The sequence below is a fragment of the Dermacentor silvarum genome, chromosome 4 (assembly GCF_013339745.2).
Source record: "Dermacentor silvarum isolate Dsil-2018 chromosome 4, BIME_Dsil_1.4, whole genome shotgun sequence".
NCBI lineage: Eukaryota > Metazoa > Arthropoda > Arachnida > Ixodida > Ixodidae > Dermacentor > Dermacentor silvarum.
In genome coordinates this window covers 98,434,062-98,457,973 of record NC_051157.2, presented here as the reverse complement: position 1 = coordinate 98,457,973, position 23,912 = coordinate 98,434,062, and the positions used below count along the sequence as shown (strand labels likewise).

General features: G+C 41.9%; 2 protein-coding genes across 5 annotated transcripts in view; one reads left to right on the top strand and one right to left on the bottom strand.

The window, feature by feature from the left end:
- LOC119450425 (myelin regulatory factor-like protein) overlaps positions 1 to 20,562 on the top strand; it is a 127,491-nt gene extending 106,929 nt beyond the window's left edge. For all 3 annotated transcript variants that reach the window (XM_037713867.2, XM_037713868.2, XM_037713866.2), the window contains exons 21-26: positions 3,290 to 3,440; positions 4,894 to 5,238; positions 5,943 to 6,108; positions 9,942 to 10,074; positions 11,564 to 11,656; positions 14,352 to 20,562. In XM_037713867.2, the coding sequence (XP_037569795.1) occupies positions 3,290 to 3,440; positions 4,894 to 5,238; positions 5,943 to 6,108; positions 9,942 to 10,074; positions 11,564 to 11,656; positions 14,352 to 14,432 (969 nt within the window). In that variant the 3' untranslated portion in view covers positions 14,433 to 20,562. The remainder of the gene's footprint in view (positions 1 to 3,289; positions 3,441 to 4,893; positions 5,239 to 5,942; positions 6,109 to 9,941; positions 10,075 to 11,563; positions 11,657 to 14,351) is intronic.
- Positions 20,468 to 23,912, bottom strand: part of LOC119450426 (probable serine incorporator) — a 35,777-nt gene continuing 32,332 nt past the window's right edge. For both annotated transcript variants that reach the window (XM_049665867.1, XM_049665868.1), the window contains 2 exons: positions 22,989 to 23,127; positions 20,468 to 21,213 (listed from right to left, as the gene is read on the bottom strand). In XM_049665867.1, the coding sequence (XP_049521824.1) occupies positions 21,075 to 21,213; positions 22,989 to 23,127 (278 nt within the window). In that variant the 3' untranslated portion in view covers positions 20,468 to 21,074. The remainder of the gene's footprint in view (positions 21,214 to 22,988; positions 23,128 to 23,912) is intronic.

Genomic DNA, 23,912 nt, shown 5'->3' with positions numbered 1-23,912 from the left:
AAACGCAGTAACGCTTTTCTGAGATAACCCCTAGACCGATTTTAATGAAATTTATTGCATTTGAGAGAGAAAGTTAAATTCTAGTGACTGTAGGAAATGGAATTTCGATTTAGGGCCTGGATTTTGTTCAAAAAATTTTCAGAAATTCGAAAGTTAAAAAAAAAAATAGAAGCACGAAGTTTACAAATTAATAGCTCTGCATCAAAAACAGATATCGCGGTTCTGTAAACAGCGTCCATTAGATCATTCAAAGCAATCAAATTAGATATGTCAATTTATATCTTACATGAATTCGTTACGTTGTGTACAAGGGTTCTGCAAAAGCTGTATTTCCATATTATTAAATTTTTTGGGATTCATGTGTAACATATCAATTTTGTCCGCTTTAGATGTACTATTAGATGCAGTTCACAGAATTTTGATATAAGTTTTCATTCCTGAGTTAGAGTTGTAAACTTGATAGTATCGTTTTCTGAAAATTTTCGTTTTTTTGCCAATTTTTAATGAAAGCTTTACAACCTAAATCAAAAATTCAATACCAGCAGTCACTAGATTTAAATTTTTTCTTTTAAATGCAACAAACCTCATCAAATTTGGTGCAGTGGTTGCCGAGAAAAACGAATTCTCCTTTTATGTGTATTTAATAGGAGCAGTTAAGCTAAAGCTTCCTCTTAACTGGCAAGCAGCGCACAACAACTAATAATGAAACAATACAGTAGAATCTTAGTAAACGGAAACTGCCTAAATGGAATTACCGCTTAAATGAAACAACAGCCTCTAAATTGGTTGGTTTTGTATTTGGGTAATGGAAAAAAGTTGGGTTTCCCAACTCTGTAAATGGAACCACAGAAGCAAGCTCTAAAAGCTGATTTCAAAAAGAGGCAGGATGTGAAGTATACATTTTGTGACACCTGTCTCCTACACAGCATTCTATCCTTAAAAGCAGTGGCAAAGACTTGAGCTGGCAAAAATTTGATACATTTTTAATGCACAACATGTACAGACCTGGACAGACTCGCAGCACTGCAACTCGCCCCATAGACAACTAAAATAAAGACAACCGAAATTTCAGACACCTTACAGCACGCCATTTGGTAATTTCAACTCCCCCTGTACAACTGCATGTTACTAGGCCACCAACTGGAGCAGTAAGGGCTAAGTTTTTGCTTTGATAGGCTGATAGTGCATAACTCGAAACCAAGCTCGTGACGCCTAATAAATCCAGTTGCCGCCGACTGCATCATCATCACTCATCACAGTCCTTTCTTTTCCCCCAGTGCAGAGTAGCTGGCTAGAGGAACTTACCTCAGGCCAACCTCTTTGCCTTTCGTATCGTTAAGCTTTTCGCTCTTTTTGTACATCTTTCTCAGTAAATGGAACTCCTGTTAATCGGAACATATTTCTCCATCCCTTTGAGGTTCCCTTTAGCGAGATTCTTCTGTGATTACATAGCATTGGAGCATGTAAGAAATGCAGTTTGGCAGTTATTACTGAATTTTCCATTAGTATACAACTTACTGATGCTACATGTGGAAGTGTTGCACCCTCTTTATGTGGCCTTCTGACTCCTTGAAGCTGGAATTCACAGGAGAGCATAGCATTCACTGGTGCGTTGTGCTGATATGTGTATGGCCATATCTTTGTTCATTTTCTCTTGCAACCTGCTGTCTCCAAAAGATGCACTGTCTGTAGTTGCAATTTTCTCATTGACCAAGTCAATTTTTGCTGCAAAACACACAGAGATATTTTCAGGACTGTAATCAATCACAGTAGTTTGATTTAATGGCATGTTCAACTGGTCATTTTAAAGTTCTCTAGTTTTAAAAGTTAAGTGCAGCTAATAATGATAGTCACACTTCACTATTACCATTGCAGGCTGCTTATGCTTGCAGTAGGCCTTGCTATCTTATACTAACTTTGGAGCATTGCCAGGGTGCTCTGATATGACCTGTCAAATATGCCATTGATATTTGCCTTTAGTGACCCTCTGAGAGGCGAATTCGGTCCTTTTAATATATAGCAGGCTTACTTATAAGGGAACACAAAAATGTGCAATTTCTAGGCATAAGCTGAGACTGGTAAAATTTTTACCTTAGTGATATGTTGTACATGTTGCTAGCAAAACTGTCAGAAGAAATCTCTTTGGCATAACTTGATGCCATTTTTGCTTGTACATCTCTTTCTTTCCACATGGTGGTTAAAATTTTCTGAATGTGAGCTGCAAAAACACTCCTAAAGAATTCGTTTTAAGTTATACAGATATTAGGAAGTAAACATGTTGGCATACATTCCCCTTGTATTCTTTTAAATTTTTTGACATTTTGTTTACATTTCTGAATCTGCTTCCCATAGTGAAGTTCCATATCTTCAGTGACAATAAGCTGGGTAATGTTTTGTGTGCACCTGAATTATTGAATTTAATGGAAGTGCAGTTCATTCAAATTCAGTCTTACGTGCGTGTGAAAGGAAGGAGCAGCTGTAAAAGAATTACAACGTTGAGTAGCTTAAAAATGTGGCTGTTCCTTGGCATATGGGCAAGTTGCACAAATCAGTTAATTATTAGGGGTGTGCGTATATTCGAAACTTTCGAATAATGAATCGAACAGTGTCCTGTTTGCTTCAGTCTTCGAATTAAGTAGTCACTATACGGCAAATGCAAATATTTTTCTAATACTTTTCAAATACTTCAAAACATCAACTGCGCCCAAATAAACATAAAATTGGAGCAACAGTACGGTAAGTTTTCACCCCCGCAGGCATAGTATAGACATAAAACATGAGAACTTGCGTAGTGGAGCAGGCTACATCACCTAGGTAGCCATACTTTACAGGCTGTACAGCAATCATTTGTACTCTCTGTAGAGTCTCGTGCATCTTAAGGAACTACTTGTTTGCTCCTAATGTTCCACTTGTGCTTTTAATAAACAATGCTTCGTAACGCACTGTGCAATGACAGAAACTTGCTAACTTCAAGATTACTGGCATATGTGAACATCGTTTTATATTAATTATGATAACGGCTATTCATTATTCGAAAAATATTCAAAAAGTATTGAACATTCGATTTTATTCAATTTGCTTCTGGCCCTTTTCAATTCATATCAGTGAAATGAAATCAACTGCCACGAGCACACGAACATGAAAAATAAGCTGAAAAGAAAAATGTAATAAGATACGCACGCAGAGGTTGGTTCAAAGGTTGACAGACTTTTCATCTTGACCTCATCTGCATCTGGAACATCGGTGTACATTTTGTAGCAACTCATCAGGCCAACTGGACTTGCTGCAGGTGATTGGTACACCCCCGGATTGCTTAGATGGCGTGCTGACATCGTGTACTGCTCACTGCTGTGTGGCTGCTATTCCTGAATCTCAAGACAGCAATGCTCAAAGGGTGGGTCCTGCAGTTGTTACTGCCACCGAGGCCTCCAAGTCATCAGGTAATGAGAGATGCGATTACATTATGTTGAACTGCACTTTCATTTGTAGTCTAGACACATCTTTCATGAACAGTGACCTGTTAGGAACTCTGTGAACTCTGTGAACAGGTGCCTTTTGTAAGACTAAAAATAACGGTTTAGATGCATTTACAATGTGCCATTTAAAGCATGCCAACTCTTTATATTGCTACAGAACAGTTCTTCCCATTAACCGAGAGCAGGTCTATCATCACGTTTGAAAAGACAATGATGACAACGAATATATAACCTTACATGGGCTGTTCGTTCTTGGCAATGCTACGTGCGCATGCGCTTGTAAATACACCTGTATATAGTCATTCCCGTGCCACTTTCTATGTAACAATATTTATGCGAATTTGCATAGTCTGACCATTATTTACCAGTGCATATGCTAATGCGCATCCACATAGAGTAATGAGTGTACTGGAATGCCCCATATGTACCATGTTTTATTTATCATCCCATATTTCATGCTTCATTAATAGCTCAATACTTGCCAACAGTATGCTAAATTAGTAACATGCAAAATATGTGAGATGAATAAGGTAGATCGAGGGACTTGATATTTGGTTAAGTAATGAACACATGGAGCCAACACGCACTGAAATCAAAGAAAGAACAAGGGAAATGAACTTTGGTCTTAACTAAAGTGATAGGGAATGGTTAAATTTGTGTCTTAATGTCTATATTCTTAATGAAGAGCAAGGGAAGTAACAGTAACAGAAAAGCAAGCAACTTGCCACAGATGGAACCAAAATTAACCCATAACCTCCTGTTGCATCACAAAACTCTTGGACACCTAGACATAAGTTCGAATGTGCATCCCTGTAGGGTATCTCTGCCATGCTCATCTCTGCTGAGCCCCTGCACCTTGCATGGCATACCCAATCACAGTAATGAAAATATGAGCAGAATATGGCCTACTTTTGCTCACCTGGGAGAAAGGGTGTTTAAGGACAGGAGAGATACAGCCATTACAGTACCTCTTACACTCAAACTTCCTGTCGCTAGGCTTCAGACCCAAGCGAAGCTGCCTTTAGAGAAGTCATGGTTTAGTCTTGTGATGATCAAGGGCTCCGAGACAGTGGTAGCTATGCCACAATGGAGAACGCTTACTAGTACTGCATTTAGCCAGTAGTAAACATAAAGGAAGGTCCCAGCATTGTCAAAATAATGTGCCAGTCATGGCATTGCATTAATGTTGCACTCTGATTAAGCGTTCACTACATGCCATGCAACCCGGTTGGCCATAATGAGCAGGCCATGCCAAAATGTACATGCCAAAATTAAAAGGTTAAATCACCTTTCTTGAGCTAAAAGTGAACATTCAAGTGGCTCATCATGCTCAAAGCAGATATAAGACCAATTGCTTTTTGCATTTGGAGTAACGAAACTGTGGAGGATGTCTCAAACACACAAGTATTCCTTGCAGACAAGTCCAATAACAGTGTACCAGACTCACCGGACCTGTCCAAAGCAAAACAGCCACTGGATGACCAGCCCTTGCTGGACCACCTGGCTGACACTGGCAGTGGCCGAGTGTTTGTGGATGTGCAAGATAACAGCGCCCAGTGGGGCAAGCTGGGAGTGGTGCCCACTGCCCTCGTTCCACCTACACAGCCTTCACTTGAGCTGGGATCTCTGCCTACGGTTGTGGAAACAGACCGTGTCCAGGATGCCGAGGTCAAGCGTGCCGAGCACACTGACAATGGTGCTGACAGCATCGATGCACTGGCTTCCTCCCATCGCCGTTCCAAGGCCATGAACGGCAGGAAAGGTCTGTGTAACATCTTTTCTGTCTTAATATTACAATTTGTTTCCTTGGTGTGCATGAGTGGCGAGTGTTATTTAGATTATACCTAGAAAGAGTGACAACTGTCACATTTCATTATTCCACATATTTATTGCCCTGGTATGTTATTTTGTTTTGTGATGAAGTCATGTATCTGCTATTTGCACAGCAATGGCTTCAATGCGGTTTTGGTTTTGTATCAAATTTCAGTGCCCAAGCAATCCCTGAAAAAAATTTTTTGAAAACAAAAAAATGTATGTGATAGAATCAGTTAAATACTGTAATAATTTATTGTGAGCTACTGTTTTCACCTTATAATCCTCTTGTGGTAGGCTGAAAATAGGCATTTTCGACTAGAAATGTGTGTTCGACACGCATTCACTGCACCCTAATGCCACCAAGACTGACGCTGCAGCTATTGGAGTCACCGTTGCAGACCATTGGGTTCGGGAGCATGCATGATGACCAGCCAAGTTCGAATTATACAGCGAAGGCTGATTTCAGGATTGAAATAACCGAACTTTGGCCCCATAAAAATGTACAGATGCTGGCCGGGGCCAAAGTGACAAAATCAATCAAGTTAACCAGAGTTAAATTAATGGAATTGGACTGTATTTGTGCAGCAGAATTGATGCTTTCTAACACTAAAATGTTAGTAATCTTGGCGTTATGCTTATCTTCTGATCTAGGGGGCCACACAGTCGTTCAGTCAATTCGACTACTTGAACTCAATGTGACACTTGGCCAGGAGTACTGCAATACACTACAATGCATCCTGAGGTCTGGGCCTACGTTCAGCTACCTGGTGCCACTGTCACGTTATATGCCTCTGCAGTATGTTACTCTGCAGTTCAGGTGCGTTGGAGGTCTGTTATTCCATGTCATGCCGCATCAGTGCTTGCTATGCCAGGAAAGATACTACGGTGTTGAAATGCTTACGTAGATGTCATTCAGATTGAAAAGCATGCTTATTTGGAAGAAGGAATGTGTGCCAACCTGCTGCAGTGACTTACACATTGTGAAACGTCCCAGTGTTTTACAGCATAAGCTGTTATGGGCTCATTCCAATAGCCATTTCGGTTGGCGGTGGTGCCCGTAGCCACTATCGCCGGGAATGAGAAAAAAAATACCCAGTTCCCGCCGGGATCGAACCCGGGCCCGCTGCGTGGGAGTCAGATACTCTACCACTGAGCCATGCCAACGCTTGCTAGCTTGCAGTGGAAAAATGCCCTATAAATACACCCTAGCGCGTGAGGAAACACGCGATCTGACATGCGCATTGCGTAGCGTCGTTACGTGCACATTTTGCATTGCATTTGCATATTATAACACCAGGGGCTACGCCATGTAGCAGATGCACAGGTAGCGGTACGAGGTAAAAGGTTTAAGGTAGAAAAAGAAGTTTGAGGAGATGTATACAGAAATGCTAGAAAAAATATATATATTGGTTACCTGATGAAATTAAGCTGGCTAGGTGACTATGTCCCCGCCGCATTTCAAAGGGAATGACAATAAATATATTCATATCAATCATATCATCACTAGCTGGCTAGGTGACTGTCACCACTTCGTTTTGAAGGGGATGCCAATATATCCTCATCATCATCATTATCATCATAGCGTGCAACTTGTCACGCAATGCAAGATGCATGCCGCATAGCGTCGTTACGTGCATACTTTATATTGCAGTTGCATATTAATACACCAGGTGGAACGCCATGTGGCAGTTGCATAGGTACGAGGGGAAGTCAAAAAGTAAAGGGACTTTTGCAATTTCTCGCAGTAGGGTTTGGTAACACTGCTAGTATCCAGCGCTGAATTAGTGTCGTCTGCAACACTTAGTGTCATCTGCAACACTTCTATGGAACATGTCACTCTTATTCCCGTGTTAATCATTAGAGTGTAGCAGACTGTTAAACATGGCAGCTCCACTGTCGATCTGCACCAAGGCGGAAATTAGGGCAGTGATTCGCTTTTTATTTGCGAAACCTGCGGAAATTATTCGTCGAATACAAGCGCAGTATGGTGACAGTTGTTTATCGCGAAGCAAGATCTACGAATGGATAGCGCGTTTAAAACAGGGAAGAACTTCTTTATGTGACGAGGAAAGATTGGGCAGGCCATCGACGTCAACGACTGAGGACAATTTGAAAGCCGTTGAGGGTGTGATGATGGAAAACAGACGAATCACAGTGGACGAAATCGCCCATACTTTACATATCAGTCATGGTTCAGCGTATTACATCTTACACGACAGGCTAAATTTTTGGAAAGTGTGTGCAAGGTGGGTCCCGAATTGTCAGCGCAGCATAAGGCACAAAGGTAGGACATCTCCCATAACCATTTGGCCCGTTATTGTCACGAGCGAGATGGATTTTTACAGCAAATTGTTACTGTAGATGAAACTTGGGTACATAACCACGAATCGGAAAGTAAGGCTGCGAGCATGGTTTGGAAACACTCATCATCACCAGAAGTTAAGAAATTTAAACGTAAACCATCAGCTGGTATGATTATGCTAACACTATTCTGGGACATGCAAGGTGTGGTAGCCGTTCATTTCACCCCAAGAGGCGAATCTGTGAACAGTGAGAACTATTGTGATGTGTTGCAAACTAAACTGAAACCTGCAATCAGATCCAAACGTCGTGGAAAACTGCGAAAAGGTGTCATCCTGCAGCAAGATAACTATGCTCGGCCACATTCTGCCAAACGGACGACCGAAACAATAAAGGAGTTGGGATTCCAATTGCTGGAACACCCGCCATACAGTCCAAACCTGGCTCCAAGTGATTTTCATATGTTTGGACCATTGAAGGAAGCACTCAGTGGGAGAAGATTTGCAACCGATGCAGAAGTCATTGATGTGGCGCAAAAGTGGTTATAAGTGCAATCCAAAAACTTTTTTTTCTGATGGAATCAGAAAACTTGTGAGACATTGGGCAAAGTGCGTTGAAGTGCAGGGAGGTTATGTAGAAAAATAATGTATGTTTCAGTTTTCTATGATTAGAATAAATGTACCTTTTCTCAAAAGTTCCTTTACTTTTTTACTTCCCCTCGTAGTTGTACAAGGTAGATAGAGAAGGTTTGAGGCAACCTAGGTGACTGTCACCATCCCGTTTCAAAGGGAATGTCGTTAAATCATCATCATCATTATCATTAGTGCCGTATCGTGCCATTTGTCATGCTATGTGAAATGCACGCCACATAGCATTGGTACATGTGAACATTAAATTGAAGTTGTGCTACATTCCACTAGGTGTCCCGACATGTGGCACTTGTACCAGGGGTCATCAGAAAGAAAGTGAGAGAAATAGAGACCGTGAATTGGATGCAAAGAATGGAAACGAAAAGGACAATGGAGATTTACAAGAATGAGAAGAAAGAAATTAGAAGGGAAAATCTGTACGATAACACAAAGGGCAGTGCCTTGCTATTTGAGGCTCGAGCCGGTTGCCTAAGGACGAAAACATATCGGAACAAATATTCGGAACTAGATGAGACATGTGTATGCTGCAGTAAAGATCCAGAGACCACTCAGCACATCTTAATGGAGTGCGACGGGATCCACCCAGCGAGAACCGTAGGTAACGTGCAACTCCCAGAAGCGCTTGGGTTTAAAGTGGAAGGAAACATAAACAGATCAGCCGTAGAGATCAGCAAGAGACGATTAGAGTACTGGTGGTACAAAAGCAGGGAAAAGATGGATACGACCTGATCTCTTAAAATCATAGGCAGCGGTACAAGGTAAATTTTTGAAAAAGAAAAATAATGAGAGGTAAACAAAAATGCTAGATAAAGAACATGTATAGTATACCTGATTAAATCAAGCAGGCTAGGTGACTATTTGTCGCCGCCCCGTTTCAAAGGGGATGCCAATAAATCATCATCGTCATCATCATGTATATAGCAGTTGCATGCTGCATGTATCTGGACCTGGTTAACTGAAGTAGGCTAGGTGACTATTTGTCACCACTCCGTCACGAAGGGGGTGCCAATAAACCATCATCGTCATCATCATCAACAGCATCGCATCGTGCTACGGATCAAGCAATGTGACATGTGAGCCACGTACTCGAGATGCCTGTGTTTACTCTTCGGTACACGTTGTGGTGCCCTCTCGCAAGGTACGAACCTCTGCTGAAGAAGTGAATTGTAGAGCTGCACACGCAGCTGCAACCAGGCAACGTCAAGCTCAGCAGACCACTGTGCAAAGCCCGACGTGTTGCAGCATAAGCCACAGCTTGCCGACGATGCCGGCCGGACAGTTCAAATCGTTCTTGTGAAAACTATGCGAGGAGACCCTGTAGTGCTTGGTGCAGATAATTAAGCTCCTGTGGAGCCCCTTCTCCACCTTAGGCTGTGGCAGTGCTGCATGTGTTGCGCAGGCCTGTGACTTTTTTTTTTACCAGTATGGAGCAGTTTCTTGCTCTCCCAACAGGCTCCAGGTGCTCGTATGGTTTGCTTGAAATTATGAAAGTGATTACTGGTAGTAAATAGCTACACACTTACGCCCAAAAATTTTTAAAGCGAATGCATTGGAAGACGATAAAAAGATTAATGACACAGACAAAACCAAGTGAGAAAGAAAACTGGCTAGTAGCCAGTTTTCTGGCAGCATGCGTATGTAGTTACGAAGCAAATCCAGAGTTTACTCACACCACTGATTCAGTTCTTATCACATGCAGCCTTACAGGTCCACACAAAATGGCAAGCTGCAGCCCTCCAGAGAAGCAGATAGGCTGTCCAGCTCCTCTGCCAGGGCTGGATACACGACCCATGGCTTCATTTCTGCCTCAAGACAGAAACCACTGGGCAGAGGTGAGCTGGAGCTAGATGCCTGCACCAACTTGAACAAAGAAAAAGTGCAGAAGGCATCTGATTGAACCATAAGTGTTACTAAAGGATTGAGACAGTGGCGCACCGACGGGGGGGGATTCGGGGGTTGTAACCTCCCCTTGAGGCCGACTTAACCCCCCCTTTTGTTTAACCCCTTTTCTTTCCTTACGCATTTGAGTGCTGCAACTAAGATGTAAGACGCGAAATCATCTGCACACTCGCACAAAGCGCATTTTTTTACAATTTACCGTGAAGAAATCGAAATTAGTGCTGTTTAGATGGTATTGGCAAACTGTCAACCCCCCCCCCCCTAGCAGAGATCCTGGGTGCGCTACTAGATTGAGACAAGCATAATTTCAAACAGTTTAGGCTGTTTTGGCTCAAAAAAAAGCTATCAAGACCTGCTGAGTCGTGTCTGTTGATTGCAATACAGACCTCCTTTACTGATAAATGATTAAAGAGATCCGAATAGACACTGTCAAAATTCATGAATCAGAGCAAGCCAGTGCCCGCCAGGAACTTTAGGTCGGTGGTGCCACCTGCCTTTTGCTTCTGCATCTTTTATGACTTACCAAGCCTCTCCCACAGTATGAGTGGTCATTTTGCTATTGCATAAGTGTAATTTGCTGATACAGTTTAATATTCCTTTTTAGTGTCCATTTAACATCCATGTGACTACCAGCAGCACGATTTGACTATAATTGTTATGGTGACATATACGGTGAATTTTTAACACATTTAGCCTATCTGAAAGTTTGTTTGCCATTGGCCTTTGCTGTAGATAAAGGTGTCATGAAACAGGTGGCTGTTATTTTATCATGATCAGTTATCGATTTACTTTTGTCAGTTCTAGGCATATGTATTATGTAATCGATTTTTTGGAAATTGAAGTGCAAGGTAACTGGATGAAGACGCTAATAGGTAAAGGAATGTTTTCATTGGCAAAGTTGTGCGAAATAACACCAAGGTAAATCCTACTAAAACAAAAACAAAATCTAATTTTTACACAAGTTAGGGGTATCTTGCTCTTTTTTGCACAAAGCCATCGTGATTCCAAATCATCAAGCTCGTTATCTTGAGTTTTGTTTGTTTAATGTTTATTAAGAGCATACTTCCTGTAAGGTGAAAGTAAGGAAACCTGCAAAATCTGTTCATCTTACCAGAACTTCAGCACTTCACTTGTGCTTGCATCAATGGAAAACTAAGTGAAGGCCCTCAATCTGTTCAGTTTATCAGATACTATTCCACCTTAAATGTTTGTCCCTTTTTACCCGATTATCCACTGAATTAATGATGAAAAATTGATTAATGCAACTTTGTATGAGTAATGCAGTGCAAGCGAGTGCACATATCACCTGTACTGGCCCAGTATTAGCACTTGAAGCTCACATGTGCACAGAAGCTGTTGCCATAACAACCATGCACGCAAGTTGAACTGCATTTACATGCACCCTTTATTTTTCATCTACAGGAAGCTGCGCCATCTTGGAGAGTACCAATTGGACTTTTCCTGCAAAGCAGCTACAACTTCAGAATTCTCAAGCAAGGGGAACACTTCGAACAGGTGAATCATGAGTGTAAAATGCAAATGACTACTTAGTCATCACAAGGATTTTGACTTTTCAGCTTTAACTGATAAACATCGCTTCTTAGACAGTTCTGGCCTTCAAATCTTTCACGACAATGGATGTGACACAATGTTGCCATTGTGGACATTATTTTTAACTTTGTCATAATGCACTTGTATTCATTTAGGACTTTTTGCAGGCACAAGCATTTTGTGGTACATAAAAGCACACAACAGTGGTGTTCCCAACTTCCCGTTGTGCTGCTTGCATCACAGGCCATCTCGGGAGCAGCAAATATTTGCCTTGGGCCAATCAAACATTTCATACAGTTTGTTAAGCACAAGTTAGCATCAGTTGCAAACTTGTGTTTTAGGCGTTACTATTTAACGTGAACCAGAATTTTCCCACCTCGGATAACTTTGCGTGCTACCTTTGCATGCTCACTATAGTTGGCATGCTGACAACAAAGCATCTCGTTAATGTCAATTGTTCTCTGTTCAAATGCATGGGTGGTCCTTGTCTTGGCATTAATTAAGAGTGGTACAACTTCCCGCATGACTTGCTGCCGCACTACGCCCATCAGGGTAGCTTGGACACAATGATCCCTCCTCAAATTGGCAGACTTAAGTAACTAACATGCAGGTTAGAAAGCCGGTCAGCAGGCAAGTTCTGGCATTTGCCGCAGTTTAATGCCATTAGCATTATTTCGAAACTTCGAGCACTTTTCGTTCTGCTGGTATCTGTCTAACCTCTTTCACGGCAAGACTTTCACACCGTGACTTTCAAGACTTTCACACCGCGACTTCGCAGCATGACTTTTTCAGCAACACTTTCATAGCACGACTGATAAAAGTGAAAATGCGGGCTCTTCTAAATAAAAGTTTTATGCCTGAAATAAACGCCTATGCCATCGTGTTCATTCAAAATCAGGGATACTGAACCCTAAATCTGTAGTGCCAGCAGCACGAAACTGGCTGCAGTTGGGAGGCCACGTTTAGTTAAGCTTTTTTTTTGTGGCATCTGAACTTTCAGACGTTGTGGTGTGGGGCCAGTGGGAGTAAACTGAGTGCTGTTGGGAGGTCGTGTTAAGTGAAGCTTTCTTCGTGGCATCCGAAGGTATAAATGGTGTGGCGTGTGGGTGTATACTATGAGCATTCGCAGATTGTAAAAAAAGATGAATTAAGCAATTTGCCATGGTGTTATGGGGAGCGAAAAGCATGCTTTTAAAATGAGTTAAGTTTGAACATAGGAGTGTACTGCTACTACCTATTCAAAATAAGAGTGGTAGGCCAGTGTATACATATTGTCATTTATGGAATGTCAGAGATGTACACAGCTGCAGCATTGCTGGCGAGGACAATTTTTACAGTGTGTTCAGCCAGCACCTATAGAACATTTATGAATATATTCTATTCAGATAACGGTGTATAGGCGTGGGTAGCGACATACCTCTTCACGAGCACACTTTAGCTACAGTTATTTACAGCGAAGCTGTTAGCGCCTCGGTGGTTGGCATTTTTGGTGCCCTGTCCATGAATAAAAATTATTATCATCAGCAATTTCTCATCCCCCTCGTAATGCAGAGGCTACAAGAACTCAGCAAAGTGAAGCGGACAGTGCATACATTCATTGGAGCCACGCATACAATGTACAGAACAGCGCATGTTTCAATAAAGCACAAGCTCAAAACAAGCATTCATCATCATCAGCAATGGCTCATACTCCTAAAAGCAACCAAAAAATACCATGCTCATACCCCTGTAAGGCAGAGGCTACAAGCGCTCAGCGAATAGTGCGAATCACCCATACAATACAAAGAATATCATACATTTAAATAAAGGACAAGCTCAAAACGAGCATCCAAACCATCAATAAAGCATTGCATACCCCCCTCAGCAGTTGTAGTGAATGTGTAAATTGCACTAGATTCGTTTATGCCATGTCACACTCCAAGCTTACATCCATATTTTGAAGTTTTTTAGTAGCTTAAAGAAAAGACGTAATATTGTTTGTTACTTGTTTATGTTGTGGCTCATGACGAAACCTTCAGCTTTGAGCATTCTTACGTAATATAAATATAAACCACTCATTTCTAATATGTTGACTGTGAATCTCTGTTTGAGTGAATGGGGCTGCATGTTAGCGGAGACCAGAAGAATAATACGTACTTTCAAACACGAGCGAGTGTCTACTAAATTTGCATTGCTGCCTGACCATCATATTTTTCTGTGAGCTTTGCCTTTGATAAAGAAGAATTGCAAAGTTACTTTGTCACGGCAGAACCTTGGTTTGAGGTAGATGATGGTTGGATATTTTATTTTGTTGGATATTAAAGAACAAGGATGAAGAAAACCTGGGAGGATAGTGGTTACACTAAGGGAGAGTTAATTGAATGCCTTAATGAGTGGTGCATCTTTTTTCGAGGCTTCTCTATAGTGAACACAAAACAATGCTAGCTTATCAGCTTTTAGTATGAAGAACCATGCCGCAGTTGTCAATTAACTAGGAAGCAGCCTTACTCAAGTGTATTTCGCAAATATTTAGCAGATTTTTTTTTTTTAATGTTGCTTTTACCGTCCTCAAACTACACAGTAGGTTATGAGGGACGTGGTAGAACTGGGATCTGGTTTCATTTCAGCCATCTGGTGTTCTTGAACATGAAACACTTACAGACTCGTTTTTGGTTTGCAGCCCTGCAGCTTACCAAAGAGCAAGGCTGGTGAATTGTTCTGGGATTACAGCGTCACATTCCACAGGCACTGCGAGAAGTGAAGCAGGAATTGCCACACATGACTCGTTAATGCCTGAGCAGCACAGTGAGGCACAGGTGCTCCTGTCACGAAGAAGTGGACTGAGTTGGTGCCCATCTCAAAATGGCGGACAAATCGCAACGCGAAGTGTGAAGTGCTAAGCGCCAGGCCGAACACAAACGGCCCCTCGACCCCAACTTCATCACCCAAGTCAACAGGCCCACGTGCACAGCCCGACAAGCTGTGTGCCCACTTGAACTCTTGAGTGCCGTCATTGTAAATAAGACTTGAGTGACTGCGCTGGAAGGCTGCATTGTCCATACACATTCCGTCCAGACTAGCCACGCCACAGCTGACGAGGGTTTCACAATGCAAGTGACTGCAGATCTACTGCACTATACCAGCACAGCTCGGTGTCATTTTCGTTGGAATACTGTAAAAATATTGACTCGCAAGCTCAATATATCACCTTATTTTTTATTTTTCACCCGCGCTCATGCTTTGAAATAGTTCACAGACATCAAATTTTGGGAAGTGGATGCGTGTTTAATGTAAGTGGAAATTGTTTACAGCAGTGGTTTTTGATGAAATGTAGGCCTTGTAGAAGGCAGTGGATGCTACAAGCCATAAAAAATTCAAATGGACTGCTCCAAGTAGCAATTAAGTCTCACAGAAGCTAGGCCTCCATGAAAATTAAGTTCTCCTGACATGCTGCAAGGGTAGTAAAAACACTAAGAAAAAAAGGTGGAAAGAAACCCTCTGGCATGTGAAAAGAGGGTGCACTGTTCACTGTGCTTGCATGAATATAATGCAGCTGCATACATAAGGCAGTAGACCTTACAAGGCCTGATATATTTTAAAAAATTTGAATTGATGCTACGACCATGACATGGTCTGATACTGCATACCACAACTCTAGCCAAGGGCTTGGAAAAGCAAATTTGTGCAAAGACTTCTAGAGAAGCTGTCTGTGAGCTGTTTGTTCATTCTGTCCATCTCCATTTGCTCATTGTCGCTCTCCATGTGTGGTGCAACTTAACAGTGAAGTTTGGTCCCCATAAACTTTGCTTTGGTGCCATCATTGCATTGTGCTTCTTTTTTTTAATATTGTGACCAGCTCACAGATTATGGAATTCGTAATATTTCTCTCTTTTAGCAATCACGAAAATGTGTTGTAGTACTTTTTAAGATGTTTCTTCCATGGCAAGTTTCAACAACTTGTTGCTTTTTAAAAGTGTTTCTTAAATTTTTCAGTACTCATGACACCTGTCAGCTGGAGGTTTTAAGCAGCATGGAGTGTTTATTTTTTATTATAACACAGTGGTTGTCAGCGCTAAGCAGCTAGAAACGGTTCATTCATATCATGGAAGCTTCAGGCATCAAATGCAGACACAATGGTATACAAGTGCTTCTGGCTTGCAGGAACAACATATTGGTGAATGATCAGGCCTCGACTGGTGAACAAGGACATGTTCATGGCAAAGGCTCATGTATTCCTTGTGGTATATACAGTTCTCATCCGAGTTGAAGCTAATGCCATCTATAATAACTATGTATTTATTTTACCGAAATATCTTACGCAAAATTTTGACAGCGGAAGTGCAGAAATCGTAATCTTAAACAGGCAATGACGTGAAACATTAGCTTTCGTTTTTATTTATTTTGGGAACTTTCTGTTTCCTCTTGCTTCAGTATTCGTAACGATTCTGTTACATGCTTTTTAACTGCTAAAATCAAAATATTTTATATCTGCATAAACCGATGCACTGTGATGCACCTCTAGATTTAGCTCTAATCTATGTGTCTAGTCAAAGGAACTATAAACAAAAGAATTAACTCAAGCTAGAGCTACAGATTATCCTTAGAGAATAGCATGCATGCATCTTTAAATGCAAACAGGGCTCCATTGAGCAAGAAAACAGAGTTGAAGTCAAGTATGGATGTCAGCCAAACCATTTTTCAGTGGTGCAGCGTGTGATGCAATACGGAAATGCATAGCAGTTGCTACGGCCGATTGTATGTTTTGGATCAGGTGCCTTTGCTCTTAACGTACGCCAAACATTGCAAAAGACACAGGTGGGGGAAAAGACTACACACACTCAGTGGCAGCTAAAAGCTTTATTCTGCACTCGGCACAATAAAGTTGAACGGAGATGTAGTCGTCAGACCCAGTAGGCCACAAAAGTTTGCAGGACACAGGATCTGTGAGAAAGCTGAATTCCCACGAAGCCTGCCTACATAACCTCAATTTCAAGGTTTCAGTGGGTAGTAGCCTTTGCACCACGCACAGTGATCCATTAAATTGGAAGCACCATGCCTTAACCGAGAGAAATTTACGTTCATCGTGGAACCTGTGCCTAGTAGACTTTCCTGGTCGGCTGTACAAGAAAGCAGTCATCATGGTCGCTGACGAAAAAACAGCCAGGAAAGGTGCGATGGCGAGATGGTGGGTCCGTTGCAATTCCATGATTTACAGCATCTTGCTTGTTTGTGTTATGCTGCCTTGCTGGTGTTGGCGAGTGCAATGGTTGCTTCTTTCTTGCATGCCTTTCTTAGTGCTTATAGTTTATCTGTCTAACACTCGTGTCACCTTTTTTTTTTTCTTCTTAATCTGTTGCGCTGTTCACTCTATAGAACTTAACTAGCCCAAGTCAACACCTTGCTTCTTGCTAACTCATATCTAGTTCCCCCTTCGTTCACATGGTCCTGTGATGGGGCTCACATAAATCTTGTTAAGCTGCTCATTCCGAGAAAAGGTAGTTAGGTGCTGCCCTTTTTTTTTTTGCCATATATGTATCATAGTTTAGGGCTCACTCAAGTTTTCTTAACACAAGTAGAAATGCTAGTACTTGTATAAAAGAACTGTTGACTGCATTCCATTTTTTGAATGAAGTGATTTCGAAGGTCTGGCACCCATCACCTTTCCTTTACCAAATATTGGAGCATGCTTCACTTGCTCCCATTTCAAAGGCAACCTTTATATCAGCACGCCTGACTAACATTTCCTTCCTAAAGCGGTTTCACGCCTGGCCTATGTTAACACCTTCAGCTGTCACTGCTTTCGAAAGCAATGCAATAACCTGGGGACTTTCGAGGGACCCATGGCTAGTCTTCAATCTCAGCTCGACATAGTCTTTTATGCTTTCTTGCAAGTGTCACATCCTGAGGATGCAATGACAGTGCGAGCACCAAGTGCCCCCTTATTTTGTGAACTCGCAGTGCTCTTCAATTTAGTCTTGAGTTGCACTGTAAATTATGCGCAACATATAATTCAGTGTACCTCTATCACAGTCAGTTGTTTGCAGCACGACAGCCATGTTTATCAAAGCAACCTAAAATACCAGTGGTTAAAGCCTCTTACTGTACATCAAGCCCTTTTACTAGTGGTCACTCAAGACAACGGCCCTTACTGTTGCCAGCACTACTTTTTATGCCAAGCAAAACAAAGATATACAAGCCTGCTGCACCAAGCAGTTTTAATGTGTCAAACGGTTGCTTGCATCGCCAGAAAATGCCGAGGGCCAAGTACTCAAGCAATGCTGAAAGCAATACGGAGCTGTGAAACTACTGCAAGTGTGCTTATTAGAGCGGTATAAGTGTGTTAAAAAGGTCTTATTTTTCTTTCTCTTTTGAAGAGAGCTGCAGTTCACCAACTCGTGAAACTCTCAGCCAGATGTGGCATATGGCTATGATCTCTCCATCGTTATTGCTCCGTGGTCCTTGTGGTAGACCTGGCACTTCTCTTGACCAGGGGTTGTGTGTGTGCCATTGCAGAAATCATTGATGCACATTCATTTTTGTTCACAGTACTATGTATCGTAGTGCAATATGACATGCTATGTGCAACTGTTTTTTCCAGAAGGGGTCTCGAAGCATGCATGCACAATTTATATGGACACTGTATGCTTAAAAAGCGTTTGGCTAGTGGCATCAGAAAAGTCCATCACTATTGTAAATGAGAGAAAGAAAAAGTATGTGTACTCGACATTCACTAAGAGCTCCTGCCCTTTCCATTCCGAAACGGGCATTTTCCTACACAGCTTGCGCTCGGCAATTCCCGCAGTCCCAAACCGGGTCCTTCAGCCCATGACCATACTGCAAAGGCAAAATGTGCTGTGTTAACTATGTAATGCCTTGGCAGTTAATGGTGCCAAAAGGCCAAGCTTAAAGGAACCAACAACCGACAAAAATGCACTAGGAGGTTATGGTGGAAACGACAGGATTGTGCTTTATGTTGATAGAATATAAACTATATCCAGAGACCGATATTAGTGACTCAATCAGGAATTGTAATGTAAGACGAGATGAAGCAACACCACTACAAAACACTAGTACTACACAGCCTCTCCGCACAATTACAAACCATTATGCGTAACTTCAAGTGCAGTGTGATTTTTGCTTGAAGTGCTCAGTCAGATTGTATTCGCATTTCTGATCTTTCCAATGCATACTATGATGTAAAATGCTCTTGCTAATAGAGAGTTTTAGTATAGCGTAAGTGGCACCACGCTATACGCGAAGAAATAGCGGGGTCAAACTGCGCAGGGGCCAGAAGCCACGTCAGCTTTCCGTGCCTCTGCTATTTCTTGAATTAAGCACAAGACACTAACAGTTGCACAAATGGTTTAGCGTGAAAAACATGGCGGCGCCTTCGTGGAGAGAGTTCTTCGCTTCACATCTGTCGTCGTCCTACGCTGTCTGGTCTATTCGTTCCCCGCAGGTGCTTGCATTTGTCTTAGACTTGTGTCGTGATGGTTCAACAGCAAAGTATTAATGACAACAGGGTGCCATTTCCTAAATCCGTCCTCAATTTTTCGGGGCTTTAGGCTTAACAAGAGTGGCTGTACTATGTACATGGCCTCCGAGATTCGGCAGTGCCAGCAACAAATCACGTGTAGCCCGATCTCAAAGGCCATAGATCAAGAATGTTTGTATTTTGTTTGTAGTACAGAGGGCACCACAAGCTAAATCATAATTCACAGAAAAATGAAGTGCCACCGTAGTCATTGGTGTGCTCACAATATGCATACATCATTGTATTAGACTGCCATCTTATGTTTGGCAAGTTTACTTGTACTATGTCAACCTTTATATCTAGGTGGCGTCGCAACTGTTTGCATTAGCATTCCATTCGGTTTCGCTGTTGTCAAAGACTAGTTCGTGCAGTGCTTCGAAACGTACAATAGCACTAACGTTGCTTCACTCGCTCACGCTAACATTTTACACTATACTAAAGCTCTCTAGTAAGTGCCACTGCTTTTGCATCAGTAAGCGAAACAATATTGCCGTTCATTGCATGAAAACCCACATAATTGCTTCTGTACAAGGTGCAAATACAGAAGCTAATTATATGGGTTTTCATATAATGAACGGCAATATTGTACGTGCAAATAACCCTGCCTGCTGCAACATCACCACCACCACCACCAAGGTGCAAATATTGTTCTGCATAAACAGCAGAGGACAAGAGTACGGCATAAACATGAACGTATAAAATTAAAATTGTCTGCAACAATTCATCGCAACTGCTGCAGTATGGGGCACTGGGCAACGTAAGCCTTTCGTTGCACTAGAGAAATACAAGCTTAAAAGTAGGCTGCTGGTCCATTCCATAATAGCCCTTTTGCCATCGAAATACACTCTTTGGCCAACAGCTGCGAGTAAAATATGCTGTCCTGCATACATAATACGGAACATGACTATGCCAAACAGAATTTGTTTTGTGTGTGGGTCAAGCTAAATTGGCTAACAGCAGCATTAAGTATTGGCATCTGACACCAACTCGGACAGAATGGCACTTCAAAACAAGAACGAAAATGGAGTTCACACATGCACACATTAACGTAACCTGTGCAACTTGGATGCTTTAGTACAAGCTCAACTGCCCCCTTTAACATTCCTCAATTGTATTAGTAGCCATGCTCAAGAGATCAATTTCTTCAGCTGTACTGCCTGCATATGAGAAGATGCAACAGCTAGAAACAGTGGATGCACCATGCAAAGAAAAGTACTGCCAAGTGTTTAAATAAATGCTTAACCATCACAAGGAACACCAGCACGTTCCAGCCAACTTTATTGCAGACTGAAAGTAAGAACATTTGTGTCTAATTCGGTGAACAGCAGGAACACTGAGATTAAAGATGTTGTGTACATATTGTTTCAAAGTGTGCTTCTTTGAATTTCCAGGAGTTGAACACAAAATCAAACTCGTCTCCAGTTTAAAAAAGAGAAATAATGCACACAGTGTTGTAACTGACATTGTCAGAAATAAAACTTGAAGGCATAAAAACAAAAGACACGTTTTCCTGAGGGACAAATAGTGTTGACATTTTACACACATTCACAAGAACCTAGAGGCCAAAGGGAAGAAAAAAAGCAAGCTCTAGGATTGTTTGTTCATTTTTATCTGGCACACTTAATGAGACACCCTTTCATGTACAGAAAACTGTGTGGATAAAGGTGCAGACACACAACTTAAGTAGCACCTTCGACACAACAATCACACAAAAATTTACTGACAAAAAGTCTCTACAGGCTTTTATGCAAACACGCTTTCTCGGCTTCAAAACAAAACAACTATATACTACAACACAGGGTATGACTTCTCTTAGCTGCTTGAAACTCTGCAGCAATAACTAAAAAAAAATAGCCAGATGGGAAGCATTTAGCTGAACTCCCTGTCCGGCAGGGCCAGTGGTGCCACTAGGGTCCACAGGTAGAGTGCAGAGCACATCCAGCTTGACACCATCTTGACCCACATGGAGGCAGTGTTCTCAATCAGGTTCTTAGGATCGTCACTTGGCCTGGAACACCATCACACCAGCCACAATCAGCAACACCACAGCCTAGAAGCACTTGAAACTTTGTTTCTATCAACATACGAAACCTTGATGTCCTTATATTCATATTCATGTTCAAAAGGGAGGGTGCAAATGAATAAAGGCAAGTGCCACCTAGGCTAACAAGAAGAATGCCCCACAAATAATTAAGTTAAAAATTGTGCAGAAAGGATCGAAGATGATTGTCGAAGTGTGTGAAGCTCCTCAGTGTTTGAATGTCTTGGCTGCCTATTGCCAACGCTGAGCTTCTTGGCTTTCGGCCAAACAGCATTGGTCTTAACTGAGCAACACTTCACCGAGAAGGTGGCTAATATTGGAGCCATCTGCGTGTAGTGTTACACAATACGACAACCCAGAGGTCTGGGGAAACACATGCCACAGAAGTGCATCCCTCTTGCTGTGACTGGACGCAGGTATGATGTCATCAGTGATGCAACCAACGAATCAGCGCTGTACCCTACATGTATCATCCTCCCCTTCACCATGCCCCCCTTCTGAACATTCCATCCTTCTCTGCACAGTCCAAACTAGAGATGCAAAATTTCAGGAAATTTTGAGCCAATTGGAAAAAAAACCTGTTTTTTAAAGTTTTTTTCCGAAATTTCGGAAAAAATGGAAAATAACAATATTTCTATAGCATATGGTCAATAGTTTATTGCCCAATGTCAAGAGCCATAACTCTCTTTATTTAAATAACAGAAGTGAAGTGCTTTCTGCCTTTTCACCAACAAATGCAGGGTTTAACTAATCGAAGACAAGCCAGAAGCATCACCGCGAACGCGTTCAGTTCTCTGTGAACGGGTGCGGCTTCTTAGAGTTGTTACGGCAGTCAGAACAAAGAACACTGAAATGTCTCTTCTGTGGCTATTTCGTCGTGGCTTCGACTATGGAAACATGGATCAAGATGTCTCCCCGACCGTGAAGTGCATCCACACGTCGGAAATTGGCCGTACCATTGCAGAATCTGCTTCCACACGGCTTCATATGCGGACTTCCGCCACAGGTTGCATAAGTGCAATAGGGAAAGTCAAAATTGAACAATAACGGGCACCAAAACATGAGAAACCTCACCCGAATGTCGAAGCCACGCTGACATTATGTGATATCGATGGCGAGTGGTCAGCAGTCGTTTGGTGTTTCGGTATCATGTGCGACGTTTCGGTTTCGTGTTCTGCGTTTCACTTTCACGTTCAACGCTGGGTGTTGCCTAAGTTTTATTTCTGTACGTTTTTCCCCGCAGAAATTTTGGCCAATTTTTCCAACTGCGCCGAAAAAAACGAAAAAAAAACAAGTTTTTTTCTGGAATTTTCCCATTTTTTCCTGCACTTCGCATCTCTAGTCCAAACAGCACAGTATCAAAACCCAGCTTATTCTGCAATGAAAGCTTCACTTTATGAAACTTGTGTCTCCTTTTAAAGCACTTTCGTCCAGCGTGCTTCTCTGTTTCATGGCTGCTGGCCTCTCTGGCAGCTTAATTCACCTAATCCCATCTTACATTCTCACAAGAGGCCAGCAAACCAGCAAAGTCACTCACGAGTCGACTAACTCGCACTGACTTGGGTGTCCGAGTTAGCCTGGCTGACTAGAACGTTTGGCGAGTCTGAGTCCAAGTGAGGCCCTAACCAAAAAATATACTTGGTGAGTGACTCTGAGTGAGTACCGTCTATTTTGCTAAGCCGTAAATTGTATTTCAGTGTCAAAAAGCGAAGACAATGCAGAGAGTGGGGCAAGGCACTCACTGGAACCAGTTGGTCAGGGTCATCATGACGTAGAGTGAAGAGAGTGCAAACATAAAATGGAAGAACGACCAGCTGTACGCCACCCCATCATCTTCATTGTCCCACACCTTGGCCTCTGCATCACCTCCAGCACTGGAATCTGCAACATGAGTGGTGTGGGCAACAACAAAATATTCGTCACGAAACAACAGGAAATGGGGCAAGATTTACATTGAGTCCACAGGTTTATACGTCAGCCCAAGCTAATCTCACAACAGCCAAATTTGTATAGTAGTATGTAGCCGTCCTTTCTACATTGCTTTACTTCGTCTTCCTCTGTGCTCAGTCTTCCTCACAGGCTTCTCCTCTTTTCTGGCCTTCTCCACGACACTGAGGAGATTACTATTGTAACATTGAAAAATTTGAATACAAGTCTGATAACTTTTTTTCAAGTCAAACTATTTCTTTTGATAACTTCATGTTTAATTAAATTGAATAAATCGATTATGAGGGTGAGTTTGTTTGGGTGAGTTGCTGTAGCTTCATTTTAAGTAACAGCACAAGAATGTTACTTAAGGTGAAAATATGACTGCTGCTGGAGTCTGTTTGCGATAGAAAGGCCCCTGCGTATAGTACATTGGCACACTGAAGTGCTTGTTGTCAAATGCGAGTTCCGGTCACTTTTCATTTTCTTTCTCATTTGCAAATAAGGCCGTCCAGTTGAATGAACTTGCGAATAGCATTCCACTTAACCTGAAAACAGCTATGAAACGTAATCGATCGTCGAGGTGGCTTTATTGTCTACTGTTACGTTACGAACGTGAAAAGCAATTTTAAAAATTTACATATACCACGGTTAGATGCCAAACCTCATGTTTACTATGGTAAAAAACTGCATGTCATTGCCTAAACGCAGAGACGAAGATAACTACGTGTAGTACATTG